This window comes from Amblyraja radiata, chromosome 2, assembly GCF_010909765.2.
Source record: "Amblyraja radiata isolate CabotCenter1 chromosome 2, sAmbRad1.1.pri, whole genome shotgun sequence".
NCBI lineage: Eukaryota > Metazoa > Chordata > Chondrichthyes > Rajiformes > Rajidae > Amblyraja > Amblyraja radiata.
The window spans coordinates 59825111-59844926 of record NC_045957.1 but is presented as its reverse complement, the minus strand read 5'-3'; the positions used below and the strand labels follow the sequence as shown (position 1 = coordinate 59844926).

The 19816-nt window shown below is 42.8% G+C and overlaps 1 protein-coding gene across 1 annotated transcript; it reads left to right on the top strand.

Moving 5' to 3' along the window:
* Positions 1 to 18073: 18073 nt before the first annotated feature.
* Positions 18074 to 19249, top strand: prr15 (proline rich 15). The gene has a single exon (XM_033047380.1). It carries the CDS (start codon positions 18495 to 18497, stop codon positions 18816 to 18818), a length of 324 nt encoding a protein of 107 aa, XP_032903271.1. The 5' UTR covers positions 18074 to 18494; the 3' UTR covers positions 18819 to 19249.
* The last annotated feature ends 567 nt before the right edge of the window (positions 19250 to 19816 follow it).

Sequence of the window (19816 nt, the reverse complement as noted above, 5' to 3'; positions counted from 1 at the left end):
TCAGCAGCCTGAAAACTCTAACCACGAGGGTAAAGAACAGTCCATAAGTTCATAGGTTATAGGAGCAGAATTAGGCCATTCGGCCCATCAATCTAACAGGCCTGTAAACTCAATATACACAGGTAAAATATAATAATCAAAAATTCAATGACAGTAACACTAGATAGCCTTAATAACTAAGTTATTTGTACAATCAAAGACAGAGATCATGGAAGTTCATAGTTGCCGAGGTTAGTGTTGTGTAGTCTTCAATAGCTGGGAAGAAGCGGTGGAGGCCAAGTCAATGAATATTTTTAAGCTGGAGTGTAAGATTCTTGATTAATACGGGTGTCAGGGGTTACGAGAAAAGGCACGAAAATGGGGTTGAGAGGAAAAGATAGATCAGCCATTATTTAACGGTGGAGTAGACTTGATGGGCCAAATGGCCTAATTCTGCTCCTATTACTTATGAAGTCTACCCCGCCAATCAATCACCCAGTTACGTGTCACCTGGACCTACAAGAGAGAAGGAAATGTGTCAATGCAGTGCCGTGTAGTTGTATAATGTGGCCATAACTGATGGAGCAGCTCCCATCGTATGCAAGCTGTGAGAGGGAGATGTGATTCTGCCAGAAATGCTAAATTGCGATGATATAGGAGGCCATGTGAAGGTTGGGTTTAATTTTCAGAGGTACTTGGCGATCGAGCAATATAGCTCCAGCGAAATGTCCGAGACTGGTGGTGAATTTTATTATAGTACTGGACTAAGTGGGACTCGTTGGGTCCCAGCATCACACGAGGGCTGGTCCCCCAATGCAATATTCCACCTCTCCACCAATTCCAATATTGGTGGGGGGGGGGAGAGCTTTCCAGAGCGCTAGTATGGGTGATGTGGGCTGAAGGGGCTGGTTTCCAGAGGGCTAGTATGGACATTGTGGGCCAAATGGATTCATGGGCTGGCGGCTCAGTCACTCTAGCCTGTTGTGCTGGCAGCCCACTCACTCACGGCTGATGGGCTGGCAGTTGACTCACGGCTATTCCTTGAAATTCCATTTCAAGCAGGGTGCAAGGCTACCAAATTCAAGTGCAGTTTCATACCATTTCAAGCAGGGCGCAAGGCCACTAAAGATCGCGAGTCGTGACCTCTCCCTCCTCCATTTTGCAGAGACTGAGCCACGCCCACACTTCTGGGTTTTATAGTCCCTCCCCCCTCCCACCAGAAGGGGCGGGGCCTTCATGGCGTGATTGACAGGAGAGAGAATCTCCACATTTTCTAAACACTAATAACTCTTTTATTTTTCATCGATGGGAAAAATCCTTGGCACTTGATGAGCGGAGGGGGAATGAGTAGGATGGCCAAAAATCACAGCTGTACGTGGTAGCGTTTATTCTAAAATCAATATAAAGTGCAAACAGGAAGTGGTCAAGATTAGACTTTTAATTATATAGAAGGCAAGGCAACTTTAATTAGGCAAGGCAACTTTAATTAGGCAAGGCAGCTTTAATTAGACAAGGCAGCTTTAGCTAGGCAACGCAGCTTGAGCATTTCCAAACCAAAGGCAACACAGCTTTAGCTTTTCCAAACCAAAGGCAACAGCTTTAGCATTTCCAAACCAAAGGCAACACAGCTTAAGCATTTTCAAGCCAAAGGCAACACAGCTTTAGCATTTCCAAGCCAAAGACAACACAGCTTTAGCATTTCCAAACCAAAGGCAACACAGCTTTAGCATTTCAAAACTATATTTGCAAACCACATTAAGGGCACTGACAGGTCAGTAAAAACACTCACAGTTTAGTAGACATGTGTTCTGTGTTATTCACAGCTCAGACTGAGAGACGTGACCCTCTCACTCCCCCAACTTGCAGAGACTGACTGAGGCACTCAACACTTCTGGGTTTTATAGTCCCTCCTGAAGGGGCATGGCCTTCAGGAGAGAGAATCGCAACATTTTTCAAACACTAATAACTCTCTTATTTTTCATCGATGGGAAAAATCCTCTTGTCCTGCGCAGCGGAGGGGGACTCTGAGTAAGATGGCCAAAAATCACAGCCTTAAGTGGCAGCGTTTTTTCTAAAATCAATATACAGAACAACAGGAAGTGGTCAAAATCAGACTTTTAGTAATATAGATTATATTGTAAGGTGAGTTTTATTGACCTACAGTACAGAGTTCAGTTGAGTTTATTGTCACGTGTACCGAGGTACAATGGAAAGCTTTTGTCGTATTGTAGCCAGTCAGCAGAAAGACAATACATGATTACAATCGATCCATTTGCAGTGTATAGATACATGATAAGGGAATAACGTTTCATGTGAGGTAAAGCCAGCAAAGTCCGATTAAGGATCGTCCAAGGGTCACCAATGAGGTAGATAGTAGTTCAGCACTGCTCTCTGGTTGTGATGGTAGGATGATTCAGTTGCCTGATAACAGCTGGGTAGAAACTGTCCCTGGATCTCGTGGTGTGCATTTTCACTCTTCTATACCCATTGCCTGATGGGAGAGGGTAGAGGGAGCGGCCAGGGTGGGACATCCTTGATTATGCTGCTGGCCTTGCTCAGGATACATGAGGTATAAATGGTCAATAGAAGGGAGGTTGGTTTGTGTAATGGTCTGGGTTGCTTCCACAATTCACTGCAATTTCTTGTGGTCTTGGATGGAGCTGTTCCCAAACCAAGCTGTGATGCATCCTGACATAATGCTTTCTATGGTGCATCTGTAGAGGTTGGTGAGAGTTGTCGGGGACATGCCAAACTTCCTAATCCTTCTAAGGAAGTAGAGGCGTTGGTGTGCTTTCTTGGTCGCTGTTTCCATATGGGTGGTCCAAGAGAAGTCGTTGGTGATATAGACTCCTAGGATTTTAAAGTTTTCCTCCATCTCTCCTTCGGCACCATCAATGTGAACTGGGGTATGTGTACCACTTTGCAAGTATGGTGATAAGCTGGGATGGTATAATGGAATTAAAGGCAGAGCTGTATCTATGATGTATGTGTCTGACGTATGTGTCTCTCCCAGGTGTTCTACGGATGAGTGTAGGGTTGACGTCATTGATCCTAAGGGCCATTCCTGTGACACTGACTTTCAGTGTTATGTGATTACGTTGCCTTGAGGGTGTGCCAGGTGAACATCTCTGCTTCAGGTGGATACCATACTTTTCACATTATGGAGAGAGTGCACTACCTCATGAATTATCAATATGACTACTCCATCAGGAATATCCTATCCAAACTTTGGGGAAAATCCAACATTCCTGCATTATCACGTCAGAACCCACAAAAACAGTAGAACAACGTCACTCTCAATCCTGAGAGATTGCCTGAGAAAGGAAAAATATCTTCCATTTCTGTCTTCTCCACTAAGGTCTCTGGTACTGCATCTGAAAGCCTTGGAAATCTCTCACTCCCATCTCACCCAATTCTTCCTCAATTTTCAAACAACTACACATAGTTGCCTGCCACCAGCTACCCTTTAAGGACAAGGCAGGTGTAACATTATAAGTAAAAGGCTGTACAAAATTACCTGTAGCACATTGAATGGAAAAGAGTTACCATACGTGATTGTCCACTGGCTTTCAATTTTATCTTTGTAAATTTTCTACTGTGATGTTAAATTCTATTTTAGTTTTATGAATAGTTTCTAATTCTCCAGCTAAACAATGAAAAGTACTCAGACCATAGAGTAGCATTCTGGATTAAGTCTAAAGGATGAACTTTGAACCTGATGGGTGTGTCAGTGTTTGCTTTTCATCCTGTATTGACTCCTCAGCTGACAGTAATGACTGTTGCTCGGGCACATAGTTCTATGGGCTTTGGCAGTGCTCCAATACCTCACCCATATAGCCATTCCTCATAAGGAGCTTAAGTAATTGATCCAAAAGTTCAAAATGAATGCTGACTTACATAATGACATCAATAAGATCAGTGAAATGTGTGTTTATATCTTTGCTATAATAATTTGGATGTCATTAGAAGATGCCATCTTTTTGGCATCTATCATCACAACTCTTGATGGCAGTGGTCTAAATGGAAGCACAGACCATCCTTGTAGCATAAGACTATGACCTAAATCAGTGGAACCCTAAATGCATCAGGTAGCGATTGGGTTGGTACACAATCTAATAACATTGGAGTTTAAGTTTAGTTTAGTTTAGAAATACAATGAGGAAACAGGCCCTTCGGCCCACGGAGTCCATTCCGACCAACAATCCCCATACAATAGCACTATCCTACACACCTGGAACAATCTACAAACCTGTACATCTTTGGAGTGTGGGAGAAAACCAGAGCACCCATGGAAAACCCACACAGTCACAAGGAGAATGTCATACTCCGTCCAGAGATCCATAGTCAGGATCAAATCCAGGTCTCTGCCGCTGTAAGGCAGCAACTCCACTGCTGCACCACAATGCCACCCACTCTCGCCATGCCAGTCCTCCTCAATACATTAACAATCTCAGGGTGATTTGCTTTGTATTATCGAGGGAGAGGTGGAAAAGAGGGAAAGAGAGAGAGAAAAGAAAGGTGGGCATGGTGAATTATCTCTGAAGGTTTTGGGGAGCGAGAACAGCCAACAAGCTGATGGGTCTTTTCTTCGAATTAGGTCAAGCTTCAACTCCCCCAACTTGTGTGAGATTGCAAGGCAGAACCATCCACCCCATTCAAACCATTGGCGCTTAGTCCCCACTAACTCTGTAGGGAGACATCTTGAAGATTAATGGTTCATAGCTGAGGAAGGACAGCAGCTGATTGTTAACAAGCAATGCAACACCATTACTAGCAGGCACAACATGTTACCCAAAAATATAAAAGTCTTTCTGTAGTTTGCTCCCGAGACAAATAGACCACCTGATTTTTACCAAATTCCTGTTGTAATACCATTTCTGCTATATTTCCATTATATTGCATATCTTATCTACAACACCACTGCAATCTGCTTGAAGTTTATTTTGCAGTTAAGGTAGACTCCTATCCTTCAGTGATGCAGTGTTGATTCATTAAATTCACATTTTGGGGACGATCTGCCTTCTAAAGACAGATTCACAGGTAACACTCTGTTAATAACTCGTTTTGAAAAGCAGCAACTATGATATATGATTTTCCAGCCTTTGTCAAGAGGATCTTCCAAGTTTGCTTGACCTAATAGGATTATAATATTTTACATTGTATTACCGTAGAGTTACTGTACTGGCCATATGTAGAGGATGTGTAGGTAGAGCCTGCAGCTGCTGGTTTAAACTGAAGATGGACTCAAAAAGCTGGAGTAACTCAATGGGTCAGACAGCATCAGGCCCCTGACTCTCAGTCTGAAGAAGGGTCTCATCCAAAATGTCACCTATTCCTATTCCTGAGTTACTCCAACTTTTTTGTGTCTGTCTTTGGCATATGTAAAAAATATTTTGCATATCTTATCTGCAACACAGCTGCAATCTGCTTGAAGTTCATTTTGCAGTTAAGGTAGACTCCTATCCATCAATGATGCAGTGTTGATTCATCAAATTCACATTTTGGAGACGATCTGTCTACTAAAGACAGATTCAGAGGTAACACGCGTTACCTGTTTTAGATTCCAATTTTAAAACTTTTGCTCTGCCTGACCTTTTTTAAATTTCTGCTTTCATTTGTCTCACAGAATATCAGTTCAGTCCCCTTATCAAAGTAATAAATTCAGCTTCTAATATCAACTTTCAATATGATATACCTTTAAGGTGACATAGATATTTAGCTCTTGCGTTCTTTAGTAAGAAAATTACTTGAAATGTCTGAAGCTTTACCTGCATTTCCTGATTGAGATTACATTAGAAACACAGGTGTGTTTACGACTACTGCAGGTAAACAGAAATCTTGGCTAATACTTTTCTGAAAAGCATGCAATTGGAACATTTGACCTTTTTGGCATTGCTTATTTATCACATGGTATCACATGAGGCCAAATTATGTTCCCTAACCGTGTTTGCACAGACACATTTGCAGAAAGATTCACTGAATAAAAATAACTGGAAATCTCAGTAGTTAACTCTACTTCTACTTACAAACTGAATATTGCAATCATTTCTGCTTTAAAAACAACTATTTACCAATGGTTTATGTTAAGGTTAACAATTTTGCAACAAATAAGTCACTGTACTCTCATTTGTGTTACTGGAAGGATTTATTATAAGACTAGCAGATCACACCCTTTTCTGTAGTTTACATTACCTGAACTGTTTGAATCCACTTCAGTATTGTGGAGTAGCCATTGAAGCAATAATTGCTGATAGGCTGGAACATGAATGTTAGTGTGTAAAAGCACAGGGTTTGTTAAAGAAGGGGGCACAAAAGAAAAAGGAGATCTGATATTTTCTTGAAATAAAGCCACCCAGTTAACTGGTAGCAGCCATTTACATTTTTTTAAAGAACGTGTTAATCAGCACAGTATCACATTCCAGCTTGAAACAAATTTACTGACAGCAATCATTCGGAATCTATTCAATACAGTTATGTAGTTTGCCACAATTGAAAACAACATGACTGCGGCACAACAAATCCTATGTATTGTGGATGGATTTAAGAGAGAGTTAGATAGAGCTCTTAGGGCTAGTGGAATCAAGGGATATGGGGAGAAGGCAGGCATGGGTTATTGATTGGGGACAATCAGCCATGATCACAATGAATGGCAGTGCTATCATGGATTTAGAGCACTGTACAGAGAAAAAACCCATTGTCTCTTAAGAACACAGCTGCTACTTTAATCACACATAGCTACTAAAATTGACAAGCAATCACTTCTACTGACAGTTATGTGCCGATTTCATTAAACAATGTAATATACAGTCTTTAGTATTTTTAGCTTGCAGTAACAGAAATAAACTTTTGTTCTTGAAAAAAACTTTATTATTGAAAACCTTGCAGGGAAAATAACTTTGCTATTATGAGTCTGGAACTCTCTAGCCCCTAACTCTCTTTCCCATATTGACATAATTGTTTTAAGATGCAATTTTCTAAAACATGAGGTTTCTTAGAAACATGACTGTCACGTTATGGCATAACCACCTGCATTACATCAATTGTTTAACTAATTGGTGTTACTCAAAATGTATATTAAATTGGTGCCTAAGCACCATATGATAAGTTTCCTCAGCCAATGATTCAGAGTGGGGTGGGATGGGGGCAATGGTTGCAGTGGCAGGGGTTTGAGAGATGATTAGTTGTGACATTAGGGTTGGAATATGGAGCCAGGTGGAGCTCTCCATTCCCATACTTTAACGTTTATTTCATAGGTTGCAGCCAGCAACTATTTTATGGAATACATTTGAGACCAAAAGTCTGGCTGTGTTCAATAGACAAAATATAATAGACAATAGGTGCAGTAGGCCATTCGGCCCTTCGAGCCAGAACCGCCATTCACTGTGATCATGGCTGATCATCCACAATCAGTACCCCGTTCTTGCCTTCCCCCATATCCCTTCACTCCTCTATCTCCTCTCCTCGATGTAGAGCAGGACACCATGCAGAACCTTATCAAATAGTTTGTGTTCATAAATCCTAAGAATGGAACAGAACAGGAGCTCTCATCTTCTTTAGCAGCCTAAAGTGTGGCATCTTATCAAAGGTCTTCTGAAAATCCAGATTAATTTCCTCCACTGATTCTCCTTTGCCTACCCTGCTATTGACCTCCTCAAAGTATCCAGGACAATACAAGAGAAAAAGATACCAGACACAGCCTTGTTATCTGCATTTTCCTACACTCTCATAAGTAGATTGCAAATTTCCTAATTTTGTCTTCAGTTAAAATTTGTTGGAGACCTTTGATATTAATTGCTTTGAATTTCCTGGTAATAGTGAGTCATCCTTGTTCATCGCCTCCTTAACCAATAGGCCTGCCTTTAATTGGAGCAACTTTCCCAGAAGTAATATCTATAGTGATCAGCAAAGTCTGGTAAGATAAGGGGCTTTATGTTACAAAATTTTGAGATTTTAAAAATCAAGTCTTTAATTTATCCCATCATATAAAGCATAAAAACAAGTTTAATTTGACACCTAATTCACTTTCATATCTTCAGTATTAAAAAAGTTATGGCCATTTTCATACTCGGAAATTGGCATCTTGTTCCCTATTGCTTTTTCATTGACTTAACACAAAAGCTGTGATCGAGAACATTTAAAGGCCGATAACTTTCTTAAAATTTAAGAGAACTGAAAGAAATTTTCAGTTATTATAGATTGAAGCATTCTGAAACAAATATGAAACAGATGACTTGAAATTAAAGCATATAATTAGTTAGTTACCTAATTGTAGCTAATTACAAAATTCAATTATTAGATCTAAACATCTATCCATTTCTTAAGAATAGATTAACATTTTTAAATAGCCTAAGTGTCCAAATAACATTCACACAATAATTCAGAATATAACATAATTTTTAAATCTCATTGTCATGGGTTTATAGGCCAAATGGAAGGAATTTAATGTTTAATACCTGTAAATTAATGGCCATTTAAATCAGCTTGCGAGTGGGTTTTACTGGAACGCGACCATTTAGAACATTCAGATGCGGTGAATTTATACCCCATATCTGCAGCAAATACACTGCCGGTTCTTCGGGGGTGGGGGAAATCACCGTTTCGCAACGTAAAATGTGAATTAAGTACATCTTAAGCAACAATTATGTACATAAAAATAAACTACTTTCTTTTAGCTGGTCCTGCATAAAATCCGTCCCAGTTGGCATTGACGGCTTCAGAAGCTGCTTTAAAAATCATTCCAGCGATTAACTTGTCGGGTGAATTTTTTTTTTAAACACACAGAACGGCCGTAGGAACGATTCTTTAGCAAAATCTTGCACTCCAACAACTATAATTCAGGACCAGGTCGGGAAAAAAACCCCGCTCCCCCCTCCCCCCCCCCCCCCCCCCCCCCCAAACGCGCCAAAATCGCGCACACGGCCAGTGGCATAATTACAGTGCCGCTGAAGGTAAGTTTTGTAACATACTTACTTTATGGTCATACACTTTGCCATGTAGTTTGGCCTGTGATTGAACGTGCACAGAAATGCTTTGACAGCTAGCTATGTGACACTCAAGACTATTTTTGATAACCATATTAACGATCTATGATGCCACTACTTTATTGTCACCTGCAAACTTATAATCATGCCTCCCACTCAAATAGTTGATGTAAACCACAAACAGCAATGGCTCCAGCACCGATCACTGAGGCACACCACTAGTCAAAGGCTCACAAAAACGCTGGAGAAACTCAGCGGGTGCAGCAGCATCTATGGAGCGAAGGAAATAGGTGACGTTTCGGGCCGAAACCCTTCTTCAGACTGATGGGGGGTGGGGGGGAGAAGGAAGGAAAAAGGGAGGAGGAGGAGCCCGAGGGCGGGGGGATGGGAGGAGACAGCTCGAGGGTTAAGGAAGGGGAGGAGACAGCAAGGGCTAGCAAAACTGGGAGAATTCAATGTTCATGCCAACCCAGGCGGAATATGAGGTGCTGTTCCTCCAATTTCCGGTGTTGCTCACTCTGGCAATGGAGGAGACCCAGGACAGAGAGGTCGGATTGGGAATGGGAGGGGGAGTTGAAGTGCTGAGCCACCGGGAATTCAGGTAGGTTATTGCGGACTGAGCGGAGGTGTTCGGCGAAACGATCGCACAACCTCCGCATAGTCTCACCGATGTAAATCAGCTGACATCTAGAGCAGCGGATGCAGTAGATGAGGTTGGAGGAGATACAGGTGAACCTTTGTCGCACCTGGAACGACTGCTTGGGTCCTTGAATGGAGTCGAGGGGGGAGGTGAAGGGACAGGTGTTGCATTTCTTGCGGTTGCAACGGAAAGTGCCCGGGGAGGGGGTGGTATGGGAGGGAAGGGAAGAATTGACAAGGGAGTTGCGGAGGGAGCGGTCTTTGCGGAAGGCAGACATGGGGGGAGATGAGAAGATGTAGCGAGTGGTGGGGTCACGTTGGAGGTGGCGGAAATGGCGGAGGATTATTTGTTGTATTTTCCGGCTGGTGGGGTGAAAGGTGAGGACTAGGGGGACTCTGCCCTTGTTGCGTGTGCGGGGATGGGGAGAGAGAGCAGTGTTGCGGGGTATGGAAGAGACCTTGGTGCGAGCTTCATCTATGGTGGAGGAGGGGAATCCCCATTCCCTGAAGAGCGAGGACATTTCTGATGCCCTGGTGTGGAACGTCTCATCCTGGGAACAGAAGCGGCGTAGGCGGAGGAATTGGGAGTAGGGGATGGAGTCTTTACAAGGGGCAGGGTGGGAAGCCGTGTAGTCCAGATAGCCATGTGAGTCAGTGGGTTTGTAGTGTATGTCGGTCTGAAGTCTGTCCCCTGCGATGGAGATGGTGAGGTCAAGGAATGGTAGGGAAGTGTCGGAAATGGTCCAGGTGTATTGGAGTGCCGGATGGAAGTTGGTGCTAGAAGATCGAAGGTACACAAAAATGCTGGAGAAACTCAGCGGGTGCAGCAGCATCTATGGAGCGAAGGAGATATGGAGCTATGGAGCATCTGCAGTTCCTTCTTGAACACTAGTCAAAGGCTTCCTGTCTGATAAAGCAACCTTCCACTATCATCTTCTGCTTCCTTCCATGAAGCCAATTCTTTATCCAGTCGGATAGCTCTCCCTTGATCCAATGCAATCTCACCTTGTAGAGCAGGGCACCATGCAGCACGTTATCAAATAGTTCATAAGTCCTAGGAACAGAAAAGAACAGGAGTTCACATCTTCTTTAGCAGCATGAAGTGTGATCTTATCAAAGGTCTTCTGAAAATCCAGATTAATTTCCTCCACTGACTATCCTTTGCCTATCCTGCTATTTACCTCCTCAAAGAATCCAACAGTAATTCTATAAATTCCTCATAGAAACTTACAAAATTCTTAAGGGGTTGGACAGGCTAGATGCAGGAAGATTGTTCCCGATGTTGGGGAAGTCTAGAACAAGGGGTCACAGTTTAAGGATAAGGGGGAAATCTTTTAAGACCGAGATGAGGAAAACATTTTTCACACAGAGAGTGGTGAATCGGTGGAATTCTCTGCCACAGAAGGTAGTTGAGGCCAGTTAATTGGCTATATTTAAGAGGGAGTTAGATGTGGCCCTTGTGGCTAAAGGGATCAGGGGGTATGGAGAGAAGGCAGGTACAGGATACTGAGTTGGATGATCGGCCATGATCATATTGAATGGCGGTGCAGGCTCGAAGGGCCGAATGGCCTACTCCTGCACCTATTTTCTATGTTTCTATGTTTCTAACAGATTTGTCAGGCAAGATCTCCCTTTCACAAAGCTATGCTGACTTCAGCCTATTTTATCACCTGCATTTATCAAGTACTCCAAAACCTCATCCTTAATAATGGATTATAAAATCTTCCCAACCACTGATGTCAGACTAACCGGCCTGTAGTTTCCCCTCTTTTGCTTCGCTTCCATCTTGAACAGCGGAGTAACATTTGCAATTTTCCAATCCTCCACGACTACTCCTGACTCTAATAAGACTTGAAAGATCACTTCTAATGCCTCCACAATCTCTAAAGCTGCCTCTTATAGAATTGGTGTAGTCCATCTGGTCCGGGTGATTTATCCACCTTTAGATATTTTAGCTTCCTGAGCACCTTCTCCTTAGCAATAGCACCTCAACTTCCTGCCTCCTGACTCTCTTGAATATCTGGCACATTGCTGGTGTCTTCTGCTGTGAAGACTGATGCAAAAAAAACCCCATCAATTCATCTGCATTTGTTTATTTGCCATTACACCTTCTCCAGCATTATTTTTCAGCAGTTCAATGTTCACTCTTGCCTCTCTTATACTTTTTATATATGAAGAAACCTTTGTTATCCTCTTTTATATTATTGGATATCATTACCTGGGCAGTGGGCAGGTACTATAGACCTGCACGGGAAGGTAGACGCTCCCACCACCACGAGTCTCGGGCAAGTCGGGCTCGTCAGCCTGGGAAGGCAGTCCATCTAGGAGAGGGAAACTGATTTAAAACCTCCACTGCCTTGTGGCCATATCCAGTCATGGAAAAGGCTCCAGGAGTAAACCTCAAGAAAATCTGAAGTTGTCTACAACCTCGCTCGGGCAGCTCCTGCAACGGCGCTGGTGCCAAACTGTAACGGCCCCGCTGTTCCTTTGGATCGATCAGTGGTGTGGAAAGGGGGGGGGGGGGGGGGGCGTGCTGCATGGGCAACAGCCTGTCCTCCATATGACATCACCCAGGCTTGCATCCGACCAGGATGCATCACCCATGGTCAGTCATGACCGAGAGGGGCCTACTACTATTATTACCTGTATTTTTAATCTTGTTGCCCTTTTATTTACCTTCTGTCAATCCTCTAACTTCCCACAAATCTTTACAATATTGTATGCCTTCTCTGTTAGTTTTACGCTGTCTTTGACTTCCTTTGTCTGCCACGGTCCCCTCATTCTCCCCTTAGACTCTTTTTTCCTCCTTGGGATGAAAAGATCCATCGTATTCTGAATTATTATCAGATACTCCTGCCATTGCTGCTCCACTGTCATTCCAGCTGAGGTCCCTTTCCAATCAACATTAGCCAGCTCATCCCTTATACCTCTGTAGTTACCTTTACTCAACAATAATGTGGACACATCTTCTTTGTTTCAAACTGCAGGTTGGATTTGTTCATATTATGGTCACTACCTCCTAGAGGTTCCTTTGCCTTAAGTTTCCTAATCTAATCCTTTCGTTACACAACAAACTCAGAATTGCCTTCTCCTCAGTAGGCATGACCACAAGCTGCCCGAAGAAGCCATTGCATAGACACTCTACAAATTCCTTCTCTTGACTTCATTTTCAAATGCCTTGCTGAAGTCTATATAGACAATAGGTGCAGGAGTAGGCCATTCAGCCCTTCGATCATTCAGTGTGATCATGGTTGATCATCCAATATAGATAACATCTACGGCTTTGCCCTCATCAGCCTTGTACAGTACTTTTTCAAAAACTCAATCAGTTTCATAGGACACAATCTCCCACATACAAAACCATGCTGACTATCCCTAATCAGCCCCTATCAATCCAATTGCATAAATATTTTATTCCTCAGAGTGCTCTTCATTAACTTCCCTATCACAGATGTTAGGCTCACTGGTCTATAGTCCCAGGTTTTTCCTTTCAGCTCTTCTTAAATAGAGGCACAACATTACCCACCTTTCAATCTTCCAGGACATGTCTAATGATAATTTAAATATTTCAGCCAGGGCTCCTGCAATTTCTTTTCTATCTTCCCGCAATGTACTCTAGTACCAATAGACCCAAAAGAGAGGATGTTTAACCATCCTGTGATTAAGAGATAGTGGGAATGCTATCAATCAGTCATTAGAGCAATCGGGGGGGGGGGGGGGGGGGGGGGGGGGGGGGGGACACCTCGACCTCAGGATGCAGTAGGTACTTACAAACTGCTGCATTTCACCTGACAACTGTAACAATGAAGTCTGCAACTTGACTGGGCCTGTGGGGCTGCAAGGAGTTGATGCAGTCAGGGGATCACATATAAATTGGCCCCATAAGTGTGGAAGAGCTTTATCTAAAACACTGTTGTTATGATTTTGTATTGTTAATACCAGGAATCAATTTCAATTCTTGTTAACTTCAATTTTGATTGCTGTTCCCGTCTATCCTCCAAATGAGAACCCAAGAGATGAAAACTATCTGTTCCTGAAATAATTCCTTGAGAGTGGCATCACAGGTAGATAGGGTGGTCAAAAACGGTTTTCAGCACATCGGCCTTCATCAGTCAGAGTATTGGGGCCAAGGAAAGAGCGTTCACGTCGCGGCCCTGTTTCAACCAATCTTTCCATCACCACGCACAAGAAGCACAAGAAGCGCAAGACAGACACCATTGTGCAGATGCCGAGAAGTGTGTTCAGCTCTGGCTGAACAACTTCTAATCTTGTGTGTGGACTCGATAAGAAGAAGAAGAAGAAGAAGAAGTCAGAGTATCGAGTATAGACGTTGGGAGGTCATGTTTACAGTTATAAGATGTTGGTGAGGCCTTATTTAGAGTATTGTGTTCAGATTTGGTCACCATGGTAGGAAAAATGTTGTCAAGCTGGAAAGGGTACAGAGAAGATTTACAAGGATGGTGTCAGGACTAGTGGACCAGAGCTATAGGAAGAAGCTGGGCAGGCTTGAACGTTATTCCTTGGAGTGCAGGAGGCTAAGGGATGATCTTATAAAGGTATGTAAGATCATGCGGGTTATAGATAGGTTGAATGTACTGAGCAGGGGCGTGCGTTCAGGGAAGGCAGGGGAGGCAGAGCCTCACCTGTCATATTCCCAATGAAAATAGCTGTTAAAAAAAGTAAAGAAAAATAATAATAAAATAAAATAAATATAAAGATTTTTCCACTGTGTGATAAATATAATTTCTATATGAATATAATCATTTTTTATAGTAAAAAGCGCAAAATTTTCGCAGCTCTGCTGCAAATACATGGAGAGATGAGAAGTGAGGCAGCAACGAGCTGAGCCTCCCCTCTGATTGCGCAACCCCTAGAAACTGCATGGAGCGCGGGCAATAAGCGTGTGCCTGTTACCATCTCTATGTATGTCACCAAATAATGTTTGTAAGCCCCTTCATTACATGTCCTTACCTTCCATAGTCCAGGTAAATTATTTCACATATAAAGATATTAAATTTGTGCTCACTGGTCTCACATAAAACTGCATTGAAAAAGCTCCAAGGGAGGCAGTGATCATGTCTGCCTCACAAGGGGGCGTGTCTTGAGCCCAGTGGAGGAAGATCGTGCATCAATTACGTAGGCTCAGCTCACGTAATTGATGCTGCGTCACTCTCCCTCCACGTTAGCTAGCTTCAGCAGCGGCGGCGCAGACCAAAGATCATGGAGTGGAGCAAGATACGCCACTTGGGAAGGTAGACTTTGTCGGTACATTAGAAAGTTGTTCTCTCCCCATTTTCTCTCATTTTCTCTCTCTCTCTCTCCTTCTCTCTCTCTCCACCCTTCTCTCTCTCCCCTCCCTTCTCTCTCTCTCTCTCTCCCTCCCTTCTCTCTCTCCCTCCCTTCGCTCTCTCTCTCCCTTCTCTCTCTCCCTCCCTTCTCTCTCTCCCTCCCTTCTCTCTCTCTCTCTCTCCTCGGGGAGACGCGATGATCAATACAGGGAGGGCTGGGCCACTGATACTAGCCAGTGCCTCCCCAGCCATTGACCTCACTGCACTTCACTGATACTGAATCCTTTACCCAGAATAAGGGAATCAGGAACCAGAGGACATAGGGTTAAGGTAATAGGGGAAAGATTAATAAGAACCTGGGGGAAACACTTTGCTTCTTCTTCTTCTTTCGTGTGGCATGCACAGCTTAAAGTTGTAGGACAACTTGTTCTATTTGATCTTCTGTTTGTGCACGTCTAGTTGATTGCATTAGTCGAAACAGGGCGGACCACGTGAAGGTTGCAATCTTCCACCCCAACACTTTGCTGATCCATGTGCATCCCGTGAAGTGCAGGGACTGGGAGGATGGAGTCAGTGATGACAGAAGCACCCCCCAGGGAACAAAGATGGATGGGTGAGGAGAGGACTGCTTGTCAGAAAATAATTTATCTGTGCATTTTCACATGTGACAATAAAAGCATTATTGAACATTAATATTCTGGGTAAATTCTTATAGAAACTTACAAAATTCTTAAGGGGTTAGACAGGCTAGATGCAGGAAGATTGTTCCTGATGTTGGGGAAGTCCAGAACAAGGGGTCACAGTTTAAGGATAAGGGGGAAATCGAATTAGGGTTAGAGATGTGAAAAACTTTTTTCACACAGAGAGTGGTGAATCTCTGGAATTCTCTGCCACAGAAGGTAGTTGAAGCCAGTTCATTTGCTATATTTAAGAAGCAGTTAGATGTGGCCCTTGTGGCTAAAGGGATCAGGGGGTATGGAGAGAAGGCAGGAATGGGATACTGAGTTGGATGATCAGCCATGATCATATCGAAGGGCCGAATGGCCTACTCCTGCACCTATTTTCTTTGTTTCTATGTTAAAGCAGATGTACACCTCATTGAAGAAGAGTCAACACTTCCAGTGTTTACAACAAGAAGATTGCAATGTTGAATAAAGTGTTATTGACAGCAACTCCAGCTTATAAACATTTTAAAAAGCTGTAGTTGTAGGTTTTGAAGAAGAGTCTTCAATCTGAAACCTTAGCTTTGCTTCTCTCTGACCCACAGAGTATTTCCATGTTAGAAACCCCAGCTTTCTGGGATTCACTCTGCATGTGTTGAAATCAGTATGGTTTAGCACAATAATAGGTGTGACACCACCATTACACTGCATATTTATTTTATCTGTCAAGCTGATAGTGTCTTCTTTTACATTTATTTGAGAGGCATTTGCTTGCGATTTGATATCAATGTTTTCTTCTTAAAATGCCATTAAAATGAAATCACAATTTTGATTTCTCAAACTGATTTTTCATCGCCATTAATTTTTGAGATGGATGGAGATGCTCCAGGAAATGTTACTATTTTCTTTCAGTTTCAATTCTACTCGGTGTAATTGAGGCTGTGTGTTCAAGTCACATTTTCATACTTTGGTGTGGAATTTAGCCAAAACAGTATGAAGAGGTGCAACATATTGTCAAATCATTATTCCTTAAGTTGAGATATTGAACCAAAATCAATCATCTGTGGGTATGAAACACACCATGCCGGTATTTGAAATGCTGGAAAATATCCCCGCTTGTTGGGTGCTGGTGTGCGCAAAATACCACAATATGACCAAAATATGGCCATATTCATATCATACGTATCAAGGGTGATTCTGCTCAGAGTGGGGGTGTCGATGCAACAGGAAATATTCAACACCCGCTATATACATTATATATCGCATCAGGAGAAATGCGGCTGATTGCATCGTCTCTGTATGCGTACCACAAAAGTAAAAGCGCAAAACAAATGTCTTGAGATATTTGAGAGAAGTGATAATCAGGTCTCTCTTTACCAGCTGAGCAGTTTTCATTCATTAAGTTATATATTTATAAGATAAATAAAATAAGACGATGTGCGAAAGCATTGCGGGCAGCGTGTCACAGCCCAGCCGTTCGAGTTCATCCTGATCTCCGGTGCTGTCCGAATGAAGTTTGTACAACTTCCCTGTGACTGCATGGGATTTCCCCAGATGCTCCGATATGCACCTACATCGGGTGGACAATGGCTGTAAACAGTCCCATTGTCGGTGTGATGAAAGGAAATGGGGGTGGGGGGCGGTAGGCATTGGGTTGTGTAAGAGAAGACCTTCCAGGGAAATAAGTGGGGGAACAGGGCGCTTTGAGGGCGACAATGGATTCGATGGGTGGAATGGCCTCCTTCTACTTTAGAAACTACGAAAAGTGAAAAGTTCTCCTAACCCTTTGCACTCAAACTCCTTTACTTCACCAAACAATTAAACTATGAACAATCATAACTTTTCATCCTCAACTTCCTCATTTGCAAAATCCTTCAGACTTTTGAAATGTTGATCATTCGTTTTTTATGTCTAATGTGAAAAGATAAACCAATTAGCTATATTAAACACCGAAATATTATGCATATTTTAAAATTGCTCTCAGCATTTTTCTGGATTATGATTTTTAATCTTCTCTTGAGTTTCAACACAATTTTATATTCACATTTTGTTGTAGTTACGTGTTGCTTTATTTTCCTCCAATATTTTGACTTGTTTCGGAAAAGTAACCCTTAAAAAAATCTGGAAATAACAATTTAAAGCGTGGCAGCCAATTCGATACGCGAAAATTGAGCGCACGATTAAATAGTTTATGCTTTGGTTTATCTCAGTGAATGGGGACCCGACTTTTTAAACGCACCGGGGTACCTTGGCCAGAATAAGACTACGGCGTTTAGTCTCTACCTTAAGCGCGTTGTCCCTTGCAAAACCTCATTGATATGCACGCCTATGTATCATAAGACATAATTTGTAACCGTTAGCGTGAAATAATAATACATTTTCTTAAAATTGATCAAACTTTGCCCAAGTTTGGGCACGGTGTCGGTGCGTGTCTTTGAGCTTGAACTTGGAACTTACCTGAGGCGCCTGATAGACAGGAGCGCTGGGGTCCCCGCCCCGTCCGCCCGCCCGCCCGCCCGCTTCACCTGTGCCGGCTCCAGCCGCTTGAGGGAACACTGAGCGAAAGGTGGTTTCGGCTGCCAGCGCTACGCACAGCACAACCAACAAATCCTCCGCTTATTTTTCGCGGTGGGGTAATAAACACCGGGGCAAGACGAATGGATGTTACGGCCAACATGGAGTAAAGGCAGCGACTTCGATCATTTGAAGGAAGGAATTGTGCGGCGGTGGAATCGAAGCCCGGGCGTCTGAGACGTGAAACAGGTGAGCGAGCGGTACCGAGAAATGGTGATGTGGAGCTCAGCAACAAGTTGGAGATGGCCCGGATCGGTGGCGATTTGTGCTAACTTTAAAATGTGTGGACGGGTTTGACGCGCCGACTGTTTACTCCTCCAATCATGCTTTCCGTGCTTTAAAGCAGGTCAAAAAGTCGAAGTGGCCGTGAAATGGCTGACGGAGGGAAGAGCAGTTGGTGGAAGTCGATGACCATGAAAAAGAAGCCGAAGGAGTTGACGGACAAGCAGGAGAGCGTGCAGTTCTCCACAGACAAAACAGCGGCCCGGGAAAATAAACATCCCAACCTGATGGAGGAGAAAGAATACTTGGACCCCAAACTGGAGAAAGGCTTTAATGAGAAAAACACGCGCAGGAACCTGAAAATCTCCCGCTCCGGACGGTTCAAGGAAAAGCGCAGGGTCCGAGCGACTCTGCCCGACAGCCCCAAGTTTTTTGAAGGGACGGCGAATGGAAATGCAAAGGATGAAAACTAACGCACTATCCTGTTTCTGGGGCATCGACATAAACACTTGTCAACAGACACTAATGGCAAATTTAGCAGCCCTTAATATAGGGGTAATATAAGATAGGGAAAACCTGAAATTAAAGTGTCAATTTATTTTACTTTGAATATTTCATGAATAATGTGTTAAATATTTATTTGTTGTAATCTAGATACCTATTGTAGATAGATAGATTTTTATGGCTACTGTATTATTTTCCCCATCAAGTCCATCGCAGGTTCGAACCGCGGACCAGCTCTTGTCCTGGGTCAGACGTTTATTTTGGGGGCGAGGGGAGGGAAGTAATTCTTAAGCAAATTTTGTTGTTGTGGCTCTGATAAGCAAGGTCAACTTTTGATCTGAGCAGTTGTTCGTTTGAAATGAAAAGGAGATTTTTTTAAATAAAAAAAGAAATATTTTCATGAAATATCAGCTCTATTTCATGTATATGCTGGTTGCCGTGGTTTATTCTAATTTGAAAGGTTCGGAGATTTTTATTCTTTCGCAGCCTATTGTAAAAGTTAATCATTTGCGAAAGTGTAGCATTAAACCCGAAATGCAACACACCCAGTAACTCGACACGTAGGGACTCTGAAAGGATACTGTGTTTGGAGCTTTGCCACAGAATATGTGTTTATTTTTATCCGTTTCAATCAGTGTTTACTTCTGGGATATTGTTATTCTCTTGAATAATTATCGAGAATAACTAAGTAAGAAATTTTCATTATAATTTTCTGGAGGTTTTAAGATTAGGGAAGGTGAGTTGCTGCAGGCGAATGAATGGTTTATAGAGACGATGTAATCATAAAACGTGATTAAAACGCGGACGGCTAGTAACAGGCCTCGATGCGACACTGGGTCTCAGGTGTTTATACCTAGTCCAAGGATCAAGTGCCGAAGGTTAAACTTTTGTTATTCAGCGCCCGTTGAATGTAGCTTTTTATCTTTCGTACACATTATTTTCAACTATTTAAAGTATGTTTATATTT